Source organism: Panicum virgatum, chromosome 4N (genome assembly GCF_016808335.1).
Source record: "Panicum virgatum strain AP13 chromosome 4N, P.virgatum_v5, whole genome shotgun sequence".
Taxonomy (NCBI): domain Eukaryota; kingdom Viridiplantae; phylum Streptophyta; class Magnoliopsida; order Poales; family Poaceae; genus Panicum; species Panicum virgatum.
The window spans coordinates 45,107,960-45,131,236 of NC_053148.1; the positions used below are offsets into that span (position 1 = coordinate 45,107,960).

Below are 23,277 nucleotides of genomic sequence, written 5' to 3' on the forward strand. Positions count from 1 at the left end.
GATTGAAGTGCATCTAGGCCGATAGATGCTAATGGTAAGTCTGGGAGTCTGGGAGATTTCATATCTTACGATTTGCAGAAATGGACTCTGGGAGTCGGCGCCAAGATAACACGTCTCGGTGCCATAGGGAGCCGTCCACGGTTGCTGCTCGCGTGGCGTCGACGTGGCAGCCTGGTCGGCGCCGTAGACCTTGGCGCCGAGCTGGCAAACATACCCCCGCGGCCGGTTTTCTTTCCCGAGCTTGCGTTCATTCTTCTTCACCCTTCTCTGTTTTTATCTCCCTCCCCACTCGCCCTACCATTTGAATCAACATATTGGACCTTGGAAACTTCGAATCAATACATACATCTTCAAGAGCAAGATATCCTCTCTACCCTTCTGAATTTGTACGTTTTGATTAGGTCTAGTTTACATGGTTTTTTGAATGTAGCAACTCTATTACTTAGGGTTTAGGGTTTAATTGATTTACCATGTATTATGCAACTAGGATGTCTAGGCGTGGTAAATCTAAGAAACTGCCGGTGCGGACTGGTGATGCTTATGTCCGTTTGCCGCTGCCTAGTGGAGTTCCTGTATGGATGTGCTTTTACGGTGATCCTTGCAAGGTAGATGTGTCCATTGAAGAGAACACATATAGACAGAGATATTGGATGTGTGTCAACTATGCCTTTGATCCAACACCTCGTCAGATCCGCATTGGTTTGCTGGTTAGAATTTATGTTTAGTCTTCATTTACTTTGATATTATTTGAAATCGTGTGTGAATATTGTGTAACAATGGATTGTTTTGTAGACCCTTCCACCGCTATGTGATTTTGAGCAGTGGATTGACACTGAGATCAAGGAGGAGGACAAGAGGTATAAGGAGATATGCAAGAAGTGGGAAGCAGAGCGGCTGGAGAGGGTGGAGAAGAGACGCCAGGAGGAGGCAGTAAAAAAGGAGCGGCAGGAAGAACAACAAAGGAGGCTGGCAGCTGAGCGTAGGGAGGAGAGGGAGCGGAAGCTTGAGCGTGCTCGGTGTGCTAAAGCAGCAATGGAGGAGAATCCAGATGCTTTGAGGAAGGGGAAGTGGCCTCGTTGCACGCAGTAGTATGCGAGTTTAGCTTGGGCAAGTCTAGCGAGTATTGAACTATTCTGGTCGACTGATGTCGTGTTATCATGTAATGAACTATTAGGTGTGTTGTCTTTTACTTTAGTTTTAATTATGTTGTCGTATGTTCTGTTATTGTCATGTACTAAACTATTCGGTGAGCTATCATGTACTCTAATTTGAATATGTTGTCATCATTACTTGTTTGAGTAACTTTTGTGTTCTTATGGCACATAATATAATTATTAGTGGAATGTCAGGAATAATCAGGGGACATAATCAGATGGAATTAAAAACATGCAACAGAGGACATTACACAATTAGACAGAGACAACAGAGGAAGTGGCATGTCTGATGGTGTAGAATAGTAGGATGATAAAGTTTTGGACTAAACCTAACATGCTTTATTCCACTAAACGGGAGGAGAAATATTGCATGTAGCATAGGAATGCTACTAGAGCAGTCTAGTAGTGCGACCACCTAGCATATTGTGTTGCACCTTCTCCATAGTATGCTTCCGTGGCATGCGGTGGTGGTGGTGGCGGCCACAAAACTATATTGAGTTTATTTGTTAAGCAAGCATGAATGAAAATAATAACATTTTCAAGTAATTACCTCCCCCGCCGCGATCCGTCGTCCTCGATGGTCCTCCTCGTAGTAGTGCTCCAGCAGGTGGGGTAGCGCCATCCTAAAATACAACTAACAAATTTAGTGCACAGTCTGGAAATCCAATAAGATTACAAATTATTCAAGAATATAAATGAAGCATATAAATAAAGACAATTAACAAAATTGCAAAAATTTTGGATAATTAATAATACAGATTGTCTTGACCTGACTAAGCGTCTAGAAGCATGTGCGTGAGTTGTGCCCAATTCTGCCGCATCGGCCACACTCGTTCTGCTCGGGCTCTTCCACAAACAGCCTCGCTCTGCCCCTCCTAGTCCTGCCGGAAACCTGATCCATGGCCATGTCGTGTCTGGATCTCTTCCTACTTCCACGCTTGTCCCAATGACACGCACGATCGGCAATGTATACTGGACCGTTGTACGGTGGCCACTGTCCCACCTCCAGAAAAGGCTCGAACCGTGGGGACCATGTCTGCACAAGTCTGTCAACTGTAAACTCAGGGGGTATTTGTCTCATGAAGGAAAAGTTTCTATGCCGAGCTGCTGCAATGTAATGAGAACATGGGAAGTGGTATTGTTGCGGTCTCCCACAGGTGCATGAGAAATTCACCAGTACGACAACATAGCACCTTGAAGGCCGCTCCTCTCCATCGGATGTTATACCACCCCTTTATGTGACCTCATATTTTTCCCGTGTTTAGGTCAAACAAGCGAACTTCGTGTGTGCGAGCCCATCCCTTAGCATCATCAAGATGACGTTTAGGTTTAGATGGCAATGCTCACCTTTTTCCTGAAGTTTCATTGCGTCTTCATGTTTTTTGTTGAACATTGCTACCAACTTGGTGAAAGTGAACGCCACAATAGCATTGACCGGCATGCCACGTATACCCTTAAGGACACTGTTAAAAGACTCGGCCATGTTGCTAGTCTGAAATGAATACCTCCAACCACCATCATAAGCCCTTGTCCATTTCTCACGGTACCTCATCAATCCGGCTAACCATTGTCTGCCACGATGGTTTGTTGCCGTTTTGAGCTGCTCCAACTTCTCCTCAAAGAACTGCACCTCAAGCTGCCGGCATACTTCTTCAAATAGACTGAAGCTATCCTTGTCATTGTCTTTCTTAAACAAATTCTCGGCAAGGTGTCGAGTACACCAACGATGGTGCAACAGTGCATACCCCGGGACCTGCTCCTGTACAGCATTGAGTATACCCTGGTGCCTATCTGAAATGACACAAACAGTCCTGCCAAGGCCTACAACATGTATGCGAACAAGCAGCAAGAACCATCCCCAACTATCTTTGTTCTCCTTCTCCACCAAAGCAAACGCCAGAGGAACCAATGCATTGTTAGAATCACATCCAATGGCTATCAATAGAGTGCCCATATACTTGCCAAGGAGAAAGGTACCATCAATGGAAAAAAAACCGGACGACAATGCCTAAAGGCCTCCACGCACTGGGGAAAGCACCAGAAAGCACGGAAGAATACCTGTCTCCCATTGATCTATACATCCGGTTTTGGAATGTACTCATAATGCATGTCTGGATTTGCTGCTTTCATTGCATTGAACAGTGCTGGCAACTTCTCATAAGCCTCCTCCCAGTCCCCATATATCATCTTCCAAGCTTGTTGCTTTGCCCTTCACGCTTTTCCGAACTTTATCTTGTATTGAAATATCCTCTCAGTCATTGCAATAATTGACTTAACCTTCATATTGGGCTGCTCCTTCAATACTGAACACAACCTTGAGGCAATGAGGGTAGATGTCAACTGTCGGTGCCTTTGTTCTAGCTCTTCCACGGCACAAGTGTGTGGTCCTACAACCTTTGTGATCTTAAACTTTCCCGTGACCTTCTGTTTCCGAGCATATACCCACCAATTGCAATCTGCCTTGTCACACACCATTGTGTAACGATGCTGAACATAAGAATGCCTAACCTTGAAAGGCCTTTTTTGTTTCACTGAATACTCCTGCAACCACCTCCTCAATGTAGGAAGGTCCCTAAACACAAGACCCTTCATAATCTCAACGACATCCCCATCCTCGTGCTCACAGCACTCTAGCAACTCATCTTCTCTCCCTTCTGCATAAGCACTGTCAAGATTCCTGACATCGTTGAATTCAGGAACTAGTGGATCACGATCGGTGCAAAACCGTCTAATGAGCTCTATATCCTCTTCACTCAATGGAGGCACCGGACGATCATCATCTGAATCAACAGCTCTTGCAGTCTCATAAGGCTCGTCTTCATCATCAATCGGGGCCTCAACATTGTTAGAGGCTCGAACAGTATTGCCTGATTCAAGGACTGGAGGAAAACCAATATTATCCGGGATCTCCCCTGCAATTTAGGCACATAAACAAAAAAAGATTGGTATGAATCATTGGATTTATAGTTGGGGTCAAAATGGAAACGAAAGTGTTAGATAGCCACTTACTTGGGTGTTCTTGGCTCAAAGGAATCTCCTGAGGAAATGTAGGAATATCAAGACTAATTCCAACTTGATTCGGGCCGGATTGAGCATCAAGAACCCGAACAACATCTTCAACATCCACCTCAATGTTTGGTAATGGGGGATCAGAGGCTCCCGGATTACCCTCTCCTGGCGATAGCACAAGAGGGGTTGGATGCTCATAACGGGGTGGAGACACTTGAGGGGCCGGATCATTTGACATTTTCCAAATAACCAAATCCAAACATTGGATCTCATTGCCCATGACAATATTCACATACCTCTCCCACGCAGCCTCACATGTAATTTTGACTAGCCGGCTAAAAACTCTCCCAAATTTATCATAGTGAACAACCCCTTCAACTGATAAGTATCGGGCATCCTCATTTGAATTCCATTGCAACTCCTCACAAGCCTTAGCAATGACCTCACTAAACAGCGGCCGAGCATCAAACATCAAAGAAACACTTTCCATTTCAACAAATCTGACATTCGATAAGTGATCTTTCTCCATAATTCCTCCATGATACACGGTCACTAATTTGCCCATCTAGTTGGTACGCAAAACACGAAACTTAGTATGCCAATTAATGGTAATGGAGTCTAAATGGACTATGTCCAACTAATATGTCTTCCTACAAATTCTCTAACTATACTAAATTCTCTAACTATACTAAATTATCTAACTAAATTATATAACAACTATAATTATCTAACTAAATCTCTAAACAAGTTCATTACTAATTATGTAACTATATACCAAATTATCCAAATATACTAAATTATCTAACTATATTACATACAAACTAAAATTAACCACCTAAATCTCTAAATAAGTTCATTACTAATTATTACTAATTATCTAACTATACTAAATTAACTAGTTTGCAAAAAAAAATAGACCTACCTCTACTGGGGAGGTTCGCTGGAGAGGTGGGGGCGCGGCACGCCTCCCGCCCCCGGGCGGCTGCGGCTCCGCTCAGCCGGCCGCCCGCGCCGGCGGTGCCCGCCGCGACCCCTGTGGCAGGCCGGCAGGGGGGTGTGGGCATGGGGCAGGGTGCACGGGTGGCGGGCAGCGTGCCGACGACGAGCCCGAGCGCGGGCGCCGAGTCGGGCCCCGCGAGGAGGACGACCGTAGGGGACGCAGGGCGGAGCACGCATGGCGGCGGCGGCAGGCCGGCACGGCGGAGCGGACGGCGGGCGGCTGTGCGCGCGAGAGAGGAAACTGAGCGAAAGAAAACCGGCCGCGGGGTATGTTTGCCAGCTCGGCGCCAAGGTCTATGGCGCCGACCAGGCTGCCACGTCGACGCCATGCGAGCAGCAACCGTGGACGGCTCCCCAGGGCTCGGCGCCGTATACTATGGCGCCGAGACGTGTTAGCTCGGCGCCGTGATCGACGGCGCCGACCCACAGGGTCTATTTCTGCAAATCGTTTCAAAAAGAGCCTATATGTAAAATTCTTTCATGAAAAAGGCTAAAAAGCAAAAAGTGCGGAGCACCCATGATCTTTTGCTTGGGGCCTCTCCTTTCTCCCCGTTGCAGCGTTGCACTTGCACGTACGCACAGAGCGAGCTGCATGCAGGAAGGCGAGAAGGAAGGGAACCTTTTTGTTTGGCTACAAAAGAGGGAGAATCTTGGCAGGGCATTTTTGGTCGCACGGCCCCATGATTTGGACGGACCTGTGCGAGTCCTGCAGGCAATCCTTGCACCCCATGACCATACCTCTCCTGATTCCCACCCAAGCTCTAGATCTGGATCTTGTTTGGAGGTGACAGTGTTGCGTGTGCCTTCCGCGTATTCTTGGCAGGGATGGGCTCATATACTGGCTTCGTTTTACTTACTAGCAGTAATAGTTTCTAGTGAGCGGTAATCACTCCAGAAGGCATTTTAGATTCTAAATTTTCGTTGTTTCTTATATGTTGTTGTTACCTATGGAGCTTGTTATTTAGACTGTTATCTCAACATGTCTACAGACACATCCGTAAGCTCCGATGATTCTCACTCAACTCAAACGCGTGTTAGAAGATCCATGGTTTGGGAGTATTTTGAGCAGAATTTAGTTGAAGCTGATGATGGTTTCAAAGCTATGTGCAAGTATTGTCAACTCCATTTAAGCACTAAGGAACTAGCCGCCTTAGGACCAGTGATGGGTGCTGGGCATGTGGCCGGGTTGGCGTGACTTCCAGAAGTGAATCTGTTAGTTTGGAATTGTTTTTTAATGGGTGGAACCCATGGATAAAGCATTGGTTTGGTTAGGTGTAGGGTGAAAGGAAGTCACGGTTTGGTGTGATTTAAATTTTGCACGTTAATAAACAGGCAGAGGTGGCTTAATTATTAATCATCTAATGCTGCACATGGGAGGGTGGGTACAGTGTGGATTCCAGCCCATTTGCATGATAGTTGTTACACACAATCAGACAGGCCACCAGCCCACCACCTCCTACGCTTGCACGATCGGGACGGCCCAGTCACCACCGGGCCGCCTGATCGTGTCGAGTGGTCCCCGCCCATGGCCCATCTGTTCTATCCGCGGCCCGGCTCCCTGGATGAGGGGCACGTGGGCCTGAGAACACCGGCCTCCTTACGGTCTCAACGAAGAGAAGTGTTTTTTTAATTATTATTATTCCTGTCTATTTACAGTTGCCGGCTACCGGCCTACCACCGAAAGAATCGTCACGATCACGACTCGGCCACCACCGCGTTCCGCTCGACGTCGACCTCCGCCAGCACCGACACCGCCGCCTGCTCGATGAAGCTGGCCAGCGCGAGCCCCGCGGCCCACACGTCGTCGTCCATCACCGACTCCTCCGGCGAGTGGCTCACGCCGCCGCGGCACCGCACGAACAGCATCCCGACCTGCGACGGGAGAGAGGCGGCGGCACCCCCAACGGAGCGTGAGCTTTCGCTGTACAGGGCACGAGCCATCAACTGAGCTACGTCGTGCTCGCTCTTACCTTGGTGAGCCTGGCCATCGCCATCGCGTCGTGCCCCGCGCCGCTCATCAGCACGGGCGTCTCCGCCACGGAGCGCCCCGGCATCGCCGACACGCCCGACCGCGCCGCAAGCTTCAGCTGGGAGGTCAGCTCCGGGTCACAGGGCGTCGCCGGTGCCGAGTGCTGGCCGGAGAAACCATCAAACAGGATTGTCAGCTCCATCGGTCAGTTGGCACAAAATCGGCGCCGTTTCTGCTGCACTCCTGTGCTCACCTTGTGCTCGACTCTGCAGTCGACCAGCCTGTCGTCGCATCGCTGGAGGACCAGCCTCGAGAAGCTGGTCACGATCGTCTCCCTCACCTGGTCGTCCATGGCGCGGATGTCCACCGTGAAGTTCACCTGTCGAACGCAAAAATCCCCAGTTTCAGATACTGAAGCACCAGTTGATCAGTACGGCCAAGATCGAGAGAGGTATGCTCGGCAAGCTTGCCTGCCCCGGTATCACGTTGCTGGCGCTGGGCCACGTCAGCAGCTCCCCCACGGTGCACACCAGCCCGGCGAGGGACTCCTCCGTGAAGCAGCCGCACTCCTCGTCGTAGGTCAGCAGCTTGTTGGGCTCTTTGCAGAGGCGCTCCAGAGTCACAACCAGCTCTGCAGCTGCAACCATCGGATCACGCCGCAATTTCATTGGAACCGTGCCAGCATGCCCTTGTGAACCATCTACTATTACCTAGAAAGAGAAAAAAAATACTAAGCATTGCAACTACTTCCACTTTCATTTGAAAGTTCAGTATACCGACTCGATGCAAGCCAGAATTAGCAATCACTGTTGAGGCTGACAACTTGAATGTTTGAGAGTCAACGGTAAAGAGAATAATATTGGTCATAGCAGTACCAGTTTTCTGAATGTTAATATTAGTGATTCTTTCGTCAAGATAGCACAAGACATTCATATACTTTATGGGATGGATGTTGACTGCTGTTATGCCCCAGGTGCCTCTCAATTCATGTTGACTACTAATACTATTTGGTAAGAAAAGACTTCTACTACACAGTCGTTTATTAAATTGTTTTACTAGTGTGTTCCTACCTTATACTATAGCAATAGCTGCCACTGATGTTGTTTGTTATTATATTTATTTATTTGCTAAAGTTGACCTTAAGATAGGATACCATGCAATTCAAATAGGTCATATTTTAGTTCTGATCTGTTGCTTTCACATGAATACAAAGAACTCTGATGCACCTTTAATCGCGTCTGGCCTGCAATTCCTTTTACAACACCAAGCGGATAACGGAGAGCTTCTAGGACAGGGCCTTGCTCCATGTGTACCTACAAGTAAAAAGTTACAGGTACTTTGTTTTGTATTTACCAGGCAACACATGAAAGACATTCAAATGCTTCATACCTCAACATAGCTCCCCACTGACTCTGGCTTGTACCTGGTTTGAGTAATAGCAGCAGCAGTAGCCTCAAAAGAATTTATTTTCAGAACATCTTGGACTGTAGTGCCACTGAGGAAATCGAATACAACATATAGACTGCATCAGTGGACTATTTGTAAAATAGTTCGGTTGGTTTACGCGAAAAAGACAACCTCTTGTCTGATACTTGTAAAATTGATTCAGGTAGTGTACCAGCTACAGCGGCGCTTCCCAGAAAAGTTGTCTGGAACCTAACACCCTCCTCGTCGCTGAATGCAATGACCTGAGCATTCACAAGGAGAAGTGAGTGCTAGGCTCTGTTTTGGTGATATTTTCAGGTGATGATGATAATGATGCACGTGTTTTTAGTCTTTGCATGAGAGCAAGTCGCTCCGCGTTGTCGTAAAAACATTGTCATTCATCTTCTTAATACAAAAAAATGCAGCAATGATTCAAACCAAATAATGCTGTTTCATAATTTGATATACCACTTAAGCCATTTTAGAATAAAGCATTGAAGTCAGGCAGTAACAGAATAATTGGTGCTGTGATTCACACTAAAACATGCAGCCTTGATCTATAAATGGTGGTAAATTGGTAAAGCATTTGATTTGCACCATCACACAGATGACGCCTGACAGCTTGTGCTTTTTTATTATCAGGATTGATAGAATAGCAAAAGGTGAGCAGAGTATAGAATCTTTTCAAGATCATTGGAGCGCCGACTGATTAAAGGGACATTATAAAAAAATGGATTCCTACTGGCTTCTTATACTCTTAAATGATTATGTTATAATTATAACATCCTAAGTAGACCTATCCAATCAGCATCTTAAAGTGTAATATACAGTTAAAATGAGTAAAATATGGTAATAGTGACCCCATGTCTTCTAGTGGCTATTAAAGAATGCGAAATACTCCGCTCAAACATTTAAATAGTATATAGGCGCAAGACAAAACCAGGGGCAAGACAAAACCAAGATCAATGAAGATAAATGTCGTATCTACAAGACCCATGTGGCCCTAATGCTACTTGTAAAGAGTGGGAATAATATAATATAAACCCGCTCACAGGTAGTAGTGGAGCAAGCAAACATATTAAGATATGATAAAATAGTAACAACACTACTGTACTGGAGATACTAGAGAGTTCTCTAACCTCGACTGGTCTAGTTAGCCTTTGCAGTTTCCCAGTAATTTTCAAAACCTTCAAGGCAGAGATTGCACTAATAATACCCAATGATCCGTCATACATTCCAGCATCAATAACAGTGTACTGTTTTTGCAAAGGAAAAAAGTTAGGATTGCCACTTAAATACTGATGGAATCACAAGAAAAAAAAATGTCCTCACCATATGAGATCCAATCAATAAGGCCTCTTTGGTAGAATTTTCCGGCTCAAACCGCCCATGAATATTCCCGATTTGATCAACCCACCTTCACGTTGAACAGAGATAGGTAAGTCAAGATCAAAGTGTGAGAAAACGACTGCAGAGCATAAACAAATAAACACACGTACGTCGTGAGCCCGGCATCTTTCATCCAGCTGATGATGACAGCAGTGGCTCTGATAGAAGCTGGACTCAGGAACGTCCTTTCGAGGTAACCTTCCCCATCAGATATCTGATTCATACAAATCAACGCCGCGTGTCAAAAACTTGTAGCTGCGCAGCTGAAATGTTCGGTCTGATAACAAAAAGAAAAAGTGTGTGGTCCTTGCACGATGGGGCCTGGAACATGAATCATTGATTACAAGATGAAATAATACCCATCTTCTCTGGAGGGTGCACAAGTATTAGTTTCAGCTAATGTTCCTGTTCTTATAAAGTGATCTTTACTGTGCTGCAGAATCTTAGGATTCCGAAAAAAGCAGAGAGAGGCCGGTGCAAGTCTACAGCAGAGAACCACAAATCTTCAGTATTTCCATTTGTTTTGGTTCTTCCACACGACCCCACAAATCTTACTAGAGCAAGCAGCTGCGAAATAGAACACGACTGAACTGCATCTCATCCGATTAGGCAAGCAACACAGCCCCCCAGCAATCTAACGAGATCCCCCGCATCTCGAGCTGGAAAAGCGGATCGCGAACTGAATATTTCGAGGACCCGGGGAAATGGAATCGGCCTGACCTTGCCCAGCTCCTTGATCCTCAGCACGGCCTCGTCCCTGAGAATCTCCCCGTGCAGGCCGTCTCCTCCCAGCTCCGGCAGGCCATCTGATGAGTTCCCAGTATAAGCAGGGGGTCAGGAAAGGTCCAGAAAAATCGCGAGAGGATAAAACGGACAAAGCGTGGTGGACCGGCTGACGAGATGGGGCAGGCACCCACCGGCGGCCGACGTTGGGACCGAGGCGAGGAGGCCGGAGAGGGAGACGAAGACGACGGCGAGGGTTAGGAGGAGAGGCAGGTGGTGGCGCGGGGGGCGGGAGGAGGAAGGAGCCATGGAGCCGCCGAGGATGTGTGGCCGCTGTGGGTGGCTGGCTGGCTGGCTCCTCCCTTCCCACAGGGGGTGCGGACGAGGCGCGAGCTGGCTGCTTTTATAAGCGCGCCGCCCGGGTTTTGCCTCGTGCCGTCGTGTGCCGGTGCCGCCAATGGTGGGCACGTAACAACATTGGCTGACATTGCTAAACCTTCCCCCTAAAATTGTCGCGATAATTTAAGTACTGTCACAAGTTTGAAATCATATGTGTTTTTTTTAAAAAAAGTTGAAAATTGAACGGAGGGAGTACCTAGCTCCCTACCGTTGCTCTAGTTGCAGTCAGCTATTTCTCCGTGATCATCAGAGAGCCCGTACGTTAGTATATATGGAACTAAAAAGAGGAGTGACGACCTACTGCTGCTTAGTATGTGTAACTTTAAATTTTCGTTAAACAAGATCTATGCCCATTGCAGAACAAGAAACTTAGTGGCGGTGAAGGTCTTCGCCGGACTCAACGTAGGTTGGTTTCGTGCAGTAGCGAATCTAACCCGTTAAATGTAGAGGGGCTGTCCACTCTCTTCTTCTTCCTCCTCTTTTTCTCTTCGTTGTTTCATCTCAAAAAAAATTGAAGCGGGAGCTTAGAGGGGTATACATGGATCTTGGGGAGGTATAGAGGGCTTAATCCCCCTCAAGCCCCCTTTAAATCCGTCCCTGATTTCGTGGCACCATAGCGTTTGTTCCTTATTACACTCTAACCTTCACTTACCATTGTTTCCTACTTCCCTACATCGTGTGCTATACATCACCTATGTTACAGAATCTGGATCTATCACCTGAGGAGCTATAATTGATTATTTCAGCCTATTAATGAAATCGGTCCAGGTAAGCTTCTTTCTCTTCGTACTTGCGTCGTTGCTGCTCGCCGCCGATGTTGGCTTCTTCCCAGGATTGGGGTTCAGGAGGTCTAGTGTTGGAGGGTCGGGGTCCTGGGTTGCTGGGGTGGGTTATCTCCAGCATGTCTAGCTGTAGAGAGAAGTCGGCAGTAGCAGGGAAGTGGGAAGAGGTGACGGGTTGTGGGCGAGGCGGGAGCCGCAGGCCACGGGTTGTGGAGGACAATCGATGGCCCTTGTTTGCGGTGGAGTCACAACGAGCTTCCCGTGGTTGCAGCCGGCGGCGCGGGGGAGAGCAGGGTCGGAGGCAGCAGTCGCCCTCGGAGGTGGAGGCGGACAGCAGCGCAGGGTGAGCAGGATAGGTGGGAGGTCCGCGGAGGCGGAGGCGGAGACGGCTGTCGAGTCGGCATCACTCTCATCCACTGCCAACAACCCTACACAAGTAGTAGCGTGGAGGAAATTGTAGCACGGTGAGAGCAAGGATAATAAAAACGCCGGCTATCAGCACATGAGCCGTGCCAAAACAACTAATGCTCATATAATAAAAGAGACCGTACGTTGTTGGCTATTTGGATGCATGCGGTCCGCTTCGACAGCCACCCGTCCTTTTCTTGGGTTTGCTACTCTACGCCGGCGATTGAAGAGTCTTCTGTCCTTTTCTCTCTCTCTTCCAGCTAAAGGATTCTCATGATATGGACAAACTATTTAGCCTGCTGACTACCTTGCTCTAAGCCTGCACCGCTTCCGTCTGGCAACGGAACGGAACTCCTGGATCGCGGTGCGGCGGTGCCCCAAGCAAAGAAATCGCACCTTTATTTCCGAACCGCTCGCCCGCCCCGAGCCGTGGATGCGCCGTGCCGGACACGTGTACGTCCGCCCGCGACGCGCGCGGGCAGGACGCGCGGTGCGGTGAGTCATGAGTGGGAGCTGCGGGCGGGTGCATGCACGCACGGCACTCGCGAGACAAAAGGACAAAAGGAAGCAGGCGAGGGCGAGGCAAGTGGCTGACGACTGGCTCGTCGGTGCGGATCGAGCCTAGAAAAAGGAGTGGCACACAGGAGAAGAAAGAAGAAGAAAAAAAAAAGCAAACACCGGCGGCGCCCGCAGCCAGCAAAAGAAGAGTCTCTCCGTGCTCGCCGACGCGGAATCCGCAGAGCAGAAAGGTAGGCGGCTGGGCCCGGGCGGCTCCGGTGGGACTTGCTAGCGAGTGGGCCCGAGGTGGCTGGCGGCGGTGGATGGAGGAGATGGAGTTGGATTCCGCCGCTGCCCGCTGGCAACGGACAAAGCGCGCAGGCAGGACCCGATCCTGATCCTGGTGGTGTATCTTCTGGGGGCGGGGCGGGGCCGCCAGGCAAGTCCTCCCTTCCCGGCCGGATACCAACTGCGGGCTCGCTCGCTCGCTCGATAACGTGGCAGGCAAAAATATGGCCTGGAGTCCTGGACGACACGCGCGCGCTGCTGGACGTACGTAGGCGTAGGCTACCTGACTCAGGGTTCACCAAACCGGTGGGAAGCGGTTACCGGTCAAACCGGTCCGAACCGGTTCCGGTTTCGGCCGGTACCCAACCGGCCAAAATTCAAAATTTAAATTTAAATTCAAAAAATGAAAAATTTCAAAAAAAATCCTAAAAATACTTCAAGGTGCGATGAATCTAATGGTCTTAAATTTTCTCAAAAATTCGTTCATTTAGTATAATTTGCGGGGATTTAAAGTTAAATCAAAAAAGAAAAAGAAAAAAAATGGGCCGGTCCATTAAGGCCCACCGGTCAAACCGGCCGGTAAACTGGTCAAACCGGTCGGTAAACCGGTTGCACGGGAGCTTTTGAATTCGGATTTGAATTCAAACCGGTTGCACGGGAGTTTTTGAATTTATTTGAATTTGAATTTGAATTCAACCGGTTTACACCGGTTACCGGTTAAACCAGTCCGGTAAACCGTTACCGGAGGGCGGCGGTTTAACCCGACCGGTCGGTTTGGTTAACCCTGACCTGACCTGCGCGATGGTGGTGCGGTGGCCACCTGAGAGACCTCATCACGCCTCACTCACTCACTCGGATCGGTGTGGATCGCACACCAAACGCGCACTACTGACCCCTCTGCTCGATCGCGCCGGCGCTTCACTAATCAAGCAATTAATTAATTAATCAATTCTTTATTCTTTTTAGCATAATTGATTAATGGTTCTGCGGGCACGTCAGCGCCAGACGAATCCGTCCGTTTCCTTCCCGGGAATATTTCGCTTGGCAATCTGGTCGATTTATAATTCCAGGGAAAAGGTAGCCTAGTGTGATTCCGCGCAAGGATGGCACTCGCGGTCTGGCGGCGTGGAGCCGTGGAGGAGGACGGGGCGCCGCCCCCACGCACTAGCCGAGTAGCCATAGCTCGCTCGGTCTCAATTCAGTGGGAGCAGTTGCTGTGTCGTTCGTTCGTTCCGCTTGCTCGCTCCCCGGCGGTTCCGTGTCCATGCGCCACCGTGGCAGGCACCGCGAGATCCACATCTACTGGTGCGTGTCCGCATCGGTTTAACCGAGTTTGGTGTACCTACTTGGACGACACATGGTCTTGTTTGGTTTAGTAGCACAAACTACTGTAGACAACTTTGACCATTAATTTGTAGTATTAAATAAAGACAGTTTATGAAATTAACTTCACAGCCCATATGCTACTTCGCAAGACTAATTTAATGAGATCTTTGACCGCATAATTAGAGGATGTTTATTGTAGAATTACTGTAGCCAATCATGGTAAAACTTAGCTCATTAGATTTGTCTCAGAAAGTTATCTCCATCTGTGAAAAAAATTTACAAATAAATTTCATTTAATATTTTATGCATGTCAGATTCTTTTTTAGCGCAAATTGAGCTAGCCATCCAAACAGAGCCATGATTCCAGATTCAGCCCGGTTTCACCTTGATTAGATGGTGGAATGGTGACGCAGCCGGCCCGCCGCGCAGGACCAAGGAAATCGCCAGGGTGGGCCGTGCTCCTTCTTTCTTCTCCCTCTACGGGCTTCGAATTCTGGCACAATATGTTACGGGCCGTGAGCCCACACTAGGTCTGCTAATGGGTTGGGTTGAAATGGGTTTTATGGGGTGAGTTTTGAAATGGAGTGTGTTTGGATGATTTAAAATGGGTTGTATTAGTTAATGGGGTGCGTCGGGGCGGGTTCTATATAAATGCGGGTTGAGGCGGGTTGGGGTGGGTTGAAATGGATACTTTTTACAAAATAGTATAACTATATATAAATATAGGTCCCACGTGAGAGCTGGACTCTGAAATTAAAACCATGTGTTTATATCAGAAAATTTTATCGAAATTGACTGAATTTTGTTGGAGATGACTCAGTACGACTGACAGCTATTTTGTGCAAAGCAGTGTGGCTAGAACTACCTATGGGCCCCACATGAAGAGCCGGACCCTGGAATTAAAACCTCGCGTTCACACTATAAAATTTTATCGAAATTGACTGAAATTTGTTGGAGATGACTCAGTACGACTGGCAGCTACTCTGTGCAAAGCAGCGTGACTAGAACTACACGTGGGCTCCACATCAAGAGCCGGGCCCTAGAATTAAAACCTCGTGTTCACACTATAAAATTTTATCGAAATTGACTGAAATTTGTTGGAGATGACTCAGTACGACTGGCAGCTACTCTGTGCAAAGCAGCGTGGCTAGAACTACACGTGGGCTCCACATCAAGAGCCGGACCCTAGAATTAAAATCTCGCGTTCACACTATAAAATTTTATCGAAATTGACTGAAATTTGTTGAAGATGACTCAGTACGACTGGCAGCTACTCTGTGCAAAATAGCGTGGCCAGAACTACACGTGAGCTCCACATCAAGACTCGGACCCTGGAATTAAAACCTCGCGTTCACACTATAAAATTTTATCGAAATTGACTGAAATTTTTAGAGATGAGTCAATATGACTGACAGATACTCTGTGCAAAGTAGTGTGGCTAGACATATATGTGATCCCCACATTAAGTGTAGAACCACTAAATTCCTCTGCATAGTAGAACTCCATAAGTTTTTATGGGTTACCCGTGTATAATGGGGCGGGTTGGTTAGAATTGAGAAATTAACTAATTGGGTTGGATGGAGTTGGGTATCTAAATATGTTAATTTTGGGTGGAGTTGGGTATAGTGGCGAGCCCACACTCGTCGAGAGTGGGAGCATCGGGAATGCCGACGGCTCCAACCACGCGCCTGAGGCAGCAACGCTCCAGCGCCGGATCGCGCCAATGGCAGGGGCGCGGGCGCTGGGGACGCACGAGCGAGCTTCCTTCCTCCTCCGTTCCACCCTCGTGCCGTCGCGCAGCGGCCTGCGCCTTCGACTTCTTCCGCGCGGCAACGGCCAACGGGAGCCACTGCACCGCGGCCGTCACCCGTGAGCCGCCTGCACCGGGGCCGTCAGGCACGCTCCAAACCCATTGCGCTACGGGATCTTCTCTAGTACGCCATCATCAATCAATTTCCCGGGAATTCCGTATTATAGCAAAACGGGGCAGACTGATTTACAATTGCTTTTGGGCAAAAACCAATTTACAATTACGAATGAGAATTTACCGGGGTCCCTCTCTAATAATAGCCCAAAATTACCGACAGGATGGTAACAAAACCTGACAAGGCTATGACAACCAGCAGAACCCACCAAAAATCTACAATCTACAAAGTGCGCCACTTCCGCCGCGACTTGCATTCCATTTCCGTAATACGGTTAAGGGAGCTACTATAGTATTCACAACTCACATCATCAAATCACTCTACAGTTATCTGCAGCACGGTGGTCAGCCTGGGTTTTCGGTACCTCCTCAGCAGCAGCGACGAGCACACGACGCTCACGGACGAGAAGGCCATGCAGGCGCCGGCCAGCCACGGCGGCATCTGGAGCCCGGTGAACGGGAACAGCGCGCCCGCGGCGACCGGGATGGCGACCACGTTGTAGGCCATCGCGAAGAAGTAGTTCCACCGGATCCGGCTGAACGTCTTCCTGGAGAGGTCGATCGCGGTGATCACGTCCTCCAGGTTGTTCCGCACCAGCACGTAGTCCGCCGCCTCGATGGCGATGTCCGTGCCCCCGCCGATGGCCATACCGACGTCGGCTGCCGCCAGGGCCGGGGAGTCGTTGATGCCGTCCCCGACCATGGCGACGATGCTCCCGTCCTTTTGAAGGGAGCGAACGACGTCGGCTTTTCCGGCTGGCATGACCTCTGCTCGCACGTCCTCGATACCAACCTGCCAAAGCACAATAACGCAAGCAAATCAAAATGCAAGTTCGCAAGTGAACCCTATGGACGAATTAAAGCCAAAGAGGGGAGAAAAGCAAGAAGTAGATGAGTCTCACCTCTTTTGCAACAGCTTGGGCGGTTCTCCAGTTATCCCCTGTGAGCATCACTGGATGAACACCCAACTTTTTCAGTCCTTCCACTACAACAGCAGCCTCCCTTTTCAGTGGATCAGTAATACCCATCAACCCCACAAAATCACCATCATATGCCACAAGAATGCCTGTTTTTGCATTCGATTCCAGGTCGACCAAGAAATTTTCGGCTTCTGGAGGAATGGTTACGCCATTTTCAGTAATCAAAGTACGGTTTCCGACCTGTCAAAATATTTCTTTTCACAATAAGCAAGGATGTCCAGAGAAGCATATCAATATATAACACTGCTGTCCCTCTGGTCCATTTTATAATCCACATTTTGACAAGGAACTTAAGACCATGTATTACAAATGAGTATACAAGTGCTTTGGAGATATGAGAGAAGATAATTTTAGTGGGTGGTCATGCATAATTGTTTAGGACAGAATGTAGGGCAGAAAGGAGAAATTAGCACAAGTCTGCATGCAGCATGGCATAAATTTTGGAGGAAAATCGAAAGGTAATGTGCCTTATAGAACAGACCATACAATCTATATGTTAAAATGACTGGAAGTATGACGTTAGCTTATGACTCACCAAAACATGTTTCCCATTGATTGAACATTGAACTCCTTTGCCAGGTACGGCAGAGAAGTCTTCAGCTTCATGCAACCACTGAGACAATACCTCATCTTTTCGTTGCTCAATACCATCTTTTGATGAAGGAAGCTTGCCAAAGAAATGGAAATGAAATGCATAGTCCGAAACAGCTTTGGCAAGAGGATGCTCACTGCTTGCCTGAGTACAGAGCAAAACACAAAATAGTATGCACGTCACCAAAGAGCCAAAAACATGAGAAATACAAAGCATGTTCTCACAAGTCACAACATACTGATTCCAAAAGGGAGTACAAAAGAATGAAAATCAGCAAGTTATTTCCAAAACACATCGATATTAATCAAAATAGTTTAATATAAAATCTACCTCACCTCTGCGGATGCAACCAGAGTGAGGAAATCTCCTAGGTCCATTCCTGAGAAAACCTTTGCAGTTGTTACAACAGCCTTTCCTTGTGTTAGTGTCCCTGTTTTATCAAAAACCACATAATTTACATTTTGAACCCTCTCCAACGCATCTCCACCTTTTACAAGAACTCCATGATTAGCCCCAATTCCAGTTGCCACCATCACAGCAGTTGGTGTTGCCAAACCAAGGGCACAAGGACAAGCAATCACCACAACAGATATGGCAAACATGAGAGAGAAAACAAAGCAATTGCTATTTTCAGAAACCCATGAATTTGGATATGCACCCAACCATCCACACAAGAACCTACAGAAGCAGAAGTGCACAGGTGAGAAGCTTGAACATAGCATCACTCCAAATTTGATGATAGTCATTGAACTTACCACACAGAAAATGTTACTATAGACAATGTGATGACAATTGGAACAAAAATGCTAGCCACCTGAAAAACAATAGAGATAATTTCAGCAATAATCATAGTAGGCATCTCAAATATGATGCGAAACCTTTGGTAGCATAAGGTTTTCTAGCAACTAAACTAGTCTTCCAGGATATCCATTAAAATTAAATATGTATTCTTTAAGGCAAATTTACAGGAGAGGCTCGCACTGCATATATGTTGAGATAAGATCACTACAAAGGAAAACACGAAAAAGAAACATAGAAGGGCGCCGTTCGGCTGGGCTGGATCCGCTGGGCTGGAGCTGCTGGGGCCCAGCCGCAGCCGCATGCTTTGCAGCCAGTCCAGCGCCAGCCCCAGCCCCAGCCGCGATCAGCCCAGCAAACCGAACACGCTGAAGATTACACAAAATTGTCTAGCCATGACGGTGACTAAGCTTGAGCTGAATCACTAGCCTCTGCTCTTAGGATAACTAAGACAGAGAAATACACAAATGGGCATACATAGAGTGTTACATGCACATCCTGTCAACTAAGGGAAACAACACATAGATTATCAACAATGCTTCAAGGTTTCAAAGTCAAACTAGGAAAACTGCATGGTCAGCAGAAACATGTGACTATGTGATATCTACTATAACAAAATAAAAGTAGAATATTGGATAGAAAAAATATCATACTCACATAATCGGCAAATTTCTGAATAGGTGCTTTGGACATCTGAGCAGTTTCAACAAGAGAGATTATCTGACTCAAAACTGTCCCGGATCCCACTTTGGTTGCTTGTATATGAAGGATGCCATGTAAGTTTATTGTCCCCCCAATTACCACGCTAGATACTTCTTTAGGGACGGGTGCTGATTCACCAGTTATCATACTTTCATTCACATGACTTGTTCCCCAAACGACAACACCATCAGCCGGAACCTTTGATCCAGGAAGCACTTTTAAGACATCACCAGGTTGGACCAACAGTGCATCAATCTCCCTCTCCCCAACATGTTTTCCTTCTGTATTTAAAACAAAAGGTGTGAGTTTGTACATAACTATAAGATAAGATGCATTTATATAGAACAGTTAAAATGGGAATAAAATTTTACTGGGACCTTTGTCCTTCAGAACCAAAAGAGCAGTAGAAGGGACCAGTTCTACAAGCTTCTTAATAGCATCTGATGTCTTCCCTTTTGCAAGCACCTCAAGATACTTCCCAAACAACACAAATGTAATTATCATTGCACTTGTTTCAAAATACACGGGAGGTCGAAATCCAGTAAATGCTCCGTAAAGTAGTGCACAAACAGAGTATAAGTATGATGCAGTGGTGCCAAGAACCACTAGCACATCCATGTTTGTAGAGCCATGCTTCAGGGCCCTATAAGCCGCAACATAGAACCGTTTCCCAACAACAAACTGTACAATGCTTACCAATATCCACTTCAGCAAATCCCCCATAAGAAACGGTCCACAATGCATGCTTAGTAATGTACTAAGGAAAGGTATACTGGGGCAAACCATACGGATGAAAAATACAGGAATCTGGTGCAATGAAACAATTAGACAAGAGTCAGGGGCAAGCAGCATCATACAACAAGTTAAAAATATTCTGTGAGAAGCAAGTTAAAAATAAATAGCGAAACATCTAACATACGTACATTTTAACCATATTTTTAACACCCAACAATCCAACATATATTCCTTTTAGAAAATGAACAATGCACTTTCCTTCCTTTTTGCATTGTTCCTTAGTTCCTAGTTAATTGTGAAATTCTATGTGAGTATCCCCCTTTACTACTTTGCCCAAATATTGGATTAGAGTAGCATTTATTTCTCTAAGGCATCTTGATCTGCTGGGCCTCACATGCAAGCAAAACGAAGCAGTAAGATATTATTTAAAATGGCAGTGATCAGATAGGACCCATAGAGTTGGATGCCACATGACGGCCATTCGGCTAGGAGCCGATGATTAAAAATAAGAATGAAGAATATTAAAGGGTGTGCCGTGCATGATGTCTTCCCTAGTGATATCAGTGGCGAGGATATCATCACTAAACATACATTCTGCTTACTCCATTGGCCTAAACTGCACTTTATCTTAGGAGAAAAAAATAAAGAGGTAAGATTAAAACTTACACTAAGGAACAAGCTAGAGCAGAGAAGATTTAGCATTTTGGAGGCCTCCTGTGCATCATTTGAAGCTCCTCGAGTGTACGGATTCTGAACGTGTGCTTTCAACCTCCCGTTGCTTCCCATCTCAATTGTATCTACAATTGATCTCAGACCAACAGCTTCTGGATCAAATACAATCTCAACTTCTGAGAGGACAGTATTTACATCAAACTGTCGCAAACCATCCATTTTCTTAAGAATGTCATGTAATACTTCCACATCCCTCTCTGTGTGCAAGCCAATCACTCCCAGCAAGATCTTATCTTGCTCGCTACTCTGCAAAAATGCTGCTTCAAAACCGGCATCCTCGATGGCCTGAACAATTTCATCCTTGCTAATGGCAGAAGGGACATACTCGACTTCCCCCAATGAGGTTGCCAAGGCAACAACTGCTCCTTTAACACCAGGTAGCTTTTTTAAGATACCCTCAACCGAGTTCACACAATTGGCACATGTCATTCCTCCTATCCTGAACTGCGCTGATAAAGTCTTCTGTGATTTAGGCTGAGAGACAGCAGAATCAGGGATAATTTCTGCTTCGAATCCAGCATCTTCTATAGCTTCAACTATATCCTCTACCTGAAAAAATGAGTTGCCAAAATAAAGATGCAGTTATGGAAGTGACTCAAACAAGCCAACTAATCGGGTAGAAAATCAAACACCTCACAGGAATCATTCATCTAAACTGGAGTTGGCTTTAGTATACGTTAATGGACAGAATCAAGCCAAAACACATGCGTGCAGATCACACCACATGCATCGTTAGGTGCCTTGGCATTTTTGCTTAAACGTGGCTCACAAGTCAAAAGCTGTGTTGACTATCATGATTAAAGTAAAACTAGAATAGCAGCATAATTTACAGATAATGTACATCTCTGTAGGTATCCAGTTGACATTGTGAAAAAACAAAAAAAAAGGTGCAAGTAACAATGTGCAAGCTGATGTATGTAATTGGACTGAATAGAAGATTAAATGCTAATACATCAGCTTCCAGTTCCTAAGTAATGGTGTAATCTGAAGAATTTAATAACCACGCCATGAGTAGTTCAATGGTATACAAAATCGCTAGATCCATGGATTAATAGGTACTCGTCTTGACAGTCAACAATACCAAATTTAGAGCGCCACTAAAGAGTAATGCACGGTAGGCACGCAGCTTCACTGTTATCGTAGTAAAGTAAAATCACACCATATTGTTTTGCAACTTTCCCCAACCTAACGTTGAGTTCAGCACTTGTCTTCCCCCTGAAAACATTATTCAGCAGCTCGCAGCTCAACTACCAATCCAAAGCTATCGTAGTACACCTGAAACCCCATCTCTGGCGGCAGCATCAGCTGATTGCAGCCACGTGCCAGCCTTGGGCCCCGAATCCCACGATGCACAGCCGATCAGCAACCACGAGCTTCCAACGAAGTTACAGCTCACCAATCACGAAAGGAAGAAAGAGCAACAACTTTGAGAACCGGAATAGCCAATCTTAGAACTCCAGATTTCATAGAGTTGACACAGCATTTACTCCACCAACCAAAATCAGAAGCCGCTGAAACAGTCAGTCCCGCCCAAGGTGTCAAGATCAAAATTCCGCACCCCACAACTCCAGGCAAAAATCAACTTGATCATACGCAGAAAATTGTCGACGATGCAAATGCGCCGAATCCCCAAGCGCTACCGAAAAACTGTTAAGCTCCCTGACCCAGGTTCCTATCCTGACACGCAAAACGCAGTCCAACCAACAGCCCCAGACGCAGCAAGTCACCCGGAAAAACCGCAGACAATTCAAAAAAGGCACCACCCGCAACCCTCCGCGAGCTCCCAAGTCCCAACTGCCCCCGGAGCCGCACACGAGGCCTCGCCCTCCATGGCTGATGGCGCGCGCACGCAGGGATCGCATCGTCACGTCAGACCAGGCCACACCAACGCGTGTGAGGAGGAGGCGTCACCGTCACCTTGGCGAGCGCGGGGTCGAACACGACGCGGGCGCGGTTCTGGAGCAGCGACACGGCGACGCGCCGCACGCCGCGGCGCGCGGAGACGGCGGCCTCGACGGCGCTGGTGCAGGCGGAGCACGTCATGCCCGTGACGCGCACGTGCGCCTCCGCCGCGGCCTCCTCCTCCCCCGCGGCCGCCCCGCCCGGCGCGGGCATGCCCATCTCCTCGTCGTAGGAGTCCAGAAGCGCGACGTCCTCCATCTCGTCGCCGCGCCCGCCCGCCGCCGCCGGCCGGCCGGCGACGGCCGAGAGCTGCAGGTGGGCCATGCCTGGCAGGCGCGCGGAGTCAGTCAGTCAGCCAGTCAGGCAGGGCCAGGGGAGTGGGAATATTTGGTGGGAGGCGAATTGGGACTTGGGAGTCCCCGGTGGTGGGGTTAGTTTATAAACGGGGAAATCAGGCGGCGGCGGCGGAGGGGCAGATCGGGGTGGTTTGGAAAGTACGGGGTGTTTATAGAAAGGGTCAGTTGGATCTATGCCACTACAATT

At 47.5% G+C, this 23,277-nt stretch overlaps 2 protein-coding genes across 2 annotated transcripts; both read right to left on the minus strand.

Annotated features, from left to right (window-relative positions):
• Window positions 1–6,501: 6,501 nt before the first annotated feature.
• On the minus strand, window positions 6,502–11,052 carry LOC120671557 (probable allantoate deiminase). The gene is made up of 12 exons (XM_039951930.1): window positions 10,863–11,052; window positions 10,666–10,751; window positions 10,056–10,159; window positions 9,889–9,973; window positions 9,696–9,812; window positions 8,710–8,819; window positions 8,521–8,626; window positions 8,358–8,444; window positions 7,602–7,841; window positions 7,385–7,510; window positions 7,133–7,294; window positions 6,502–7,034 (listed from the first exon to the last, which is right to left on the minus strand). The coding sequence occupies exons 1-12, from the start codon at window positions 10,975–10,977 to the stop codon at window positions 6,858–6,860; spliced, it is 1,515 nt and encodes a 504-aa protein (XP_039807864.1). The 5' UTR covers window positions 10,978–11,052; the 3' UTR covers window positions 6,502–6,857.
• A 5,281-nt stretch (window positions 11,053–16,333) lies between these two features.
• On the minus strand, window positions 16,334–23,137 carry LOC120671558 (cation-transporting ATPase HMA5-like). Its single transcript, XM_039951931.1, has 9 exons — window positions 22,750–23,137; window positions 20,767–21,381; window positions 19,743–20,172; window positions 19,321–19,646; window positions 18,621–18,679; window positions 18,201–18,543; window positions 17,809–18,009; window positions 17,196–17,453; window positions 16,334–17,086 (listed from the first exon to the last, which is right to left on the minus strand). The coding sequence occupies exons 1-9, from the start codon at window positions 23,056–23,058 to the stop codon at window positions 16,610–16,612; spliced, it is 3,018 nt and encodes a 1,005-aa protein (XP_039807865.1). The 5' UTR covers window positions 23,059–23,137; the 3' UTR covers window positions 16,334–16,609.
• Between the last annotated feature and the right edge of the window lie 140 nt (window positions 23,138–23,277).

What these genes read in the sequence shown, in the direction of transcription:
- LOC120671558 (XM_039951931.1), bottom strand. Translation starts at nt 23,058, where the DNA reads ATGGCCCACCTGCAGCTCTCGGCCGTCGCCGGCCGGCCGGCGGCGGCG. An exon ending in TTTGGTTCTGAAGGACAAAG is followed by an intron (nt 19,647 to 19,742) that starts GTCCCAGTAAAA and finishes TTTTAAATACAG; the next exon opens with AAGGAAAACATGTTGGGGAG. An exon ending in TCAATGGGAAACATGTTTTG is followed by an intron (nt 17,454 to 17,808) that starts GTGAGTCATAAG and finishes ATATTTTGACAG; the next exon opens with GTCGGAAACCGTACTTTGAT.
- LOC120671557 (XM_039951930.1), bottom strand. Translation starts at nt 10,977, where the DNA reads ATGGCTCCTTCCTCCTCCCGCCCCCCGCGCCACCACCTGCCTCTCCTC. An exon ending in GGATCAAGGAGCTGGGCAAG is followed by an intron (nt 10,160 to 10,665) that starts GTCAGGCCGATT and finishes TGTATGAATCAG; the next exon opens with ATATCTGATGGGGAAGGTTA. An exon ending in GCAACGTGATACCGGGGCAG is followed by an intron (nt 7,511 to 7,601) that starts GCAAGCTTGCCG and finishes TGCGTTCGACAG; the next exon opens with GTGAACTTCACGGTGGACAT.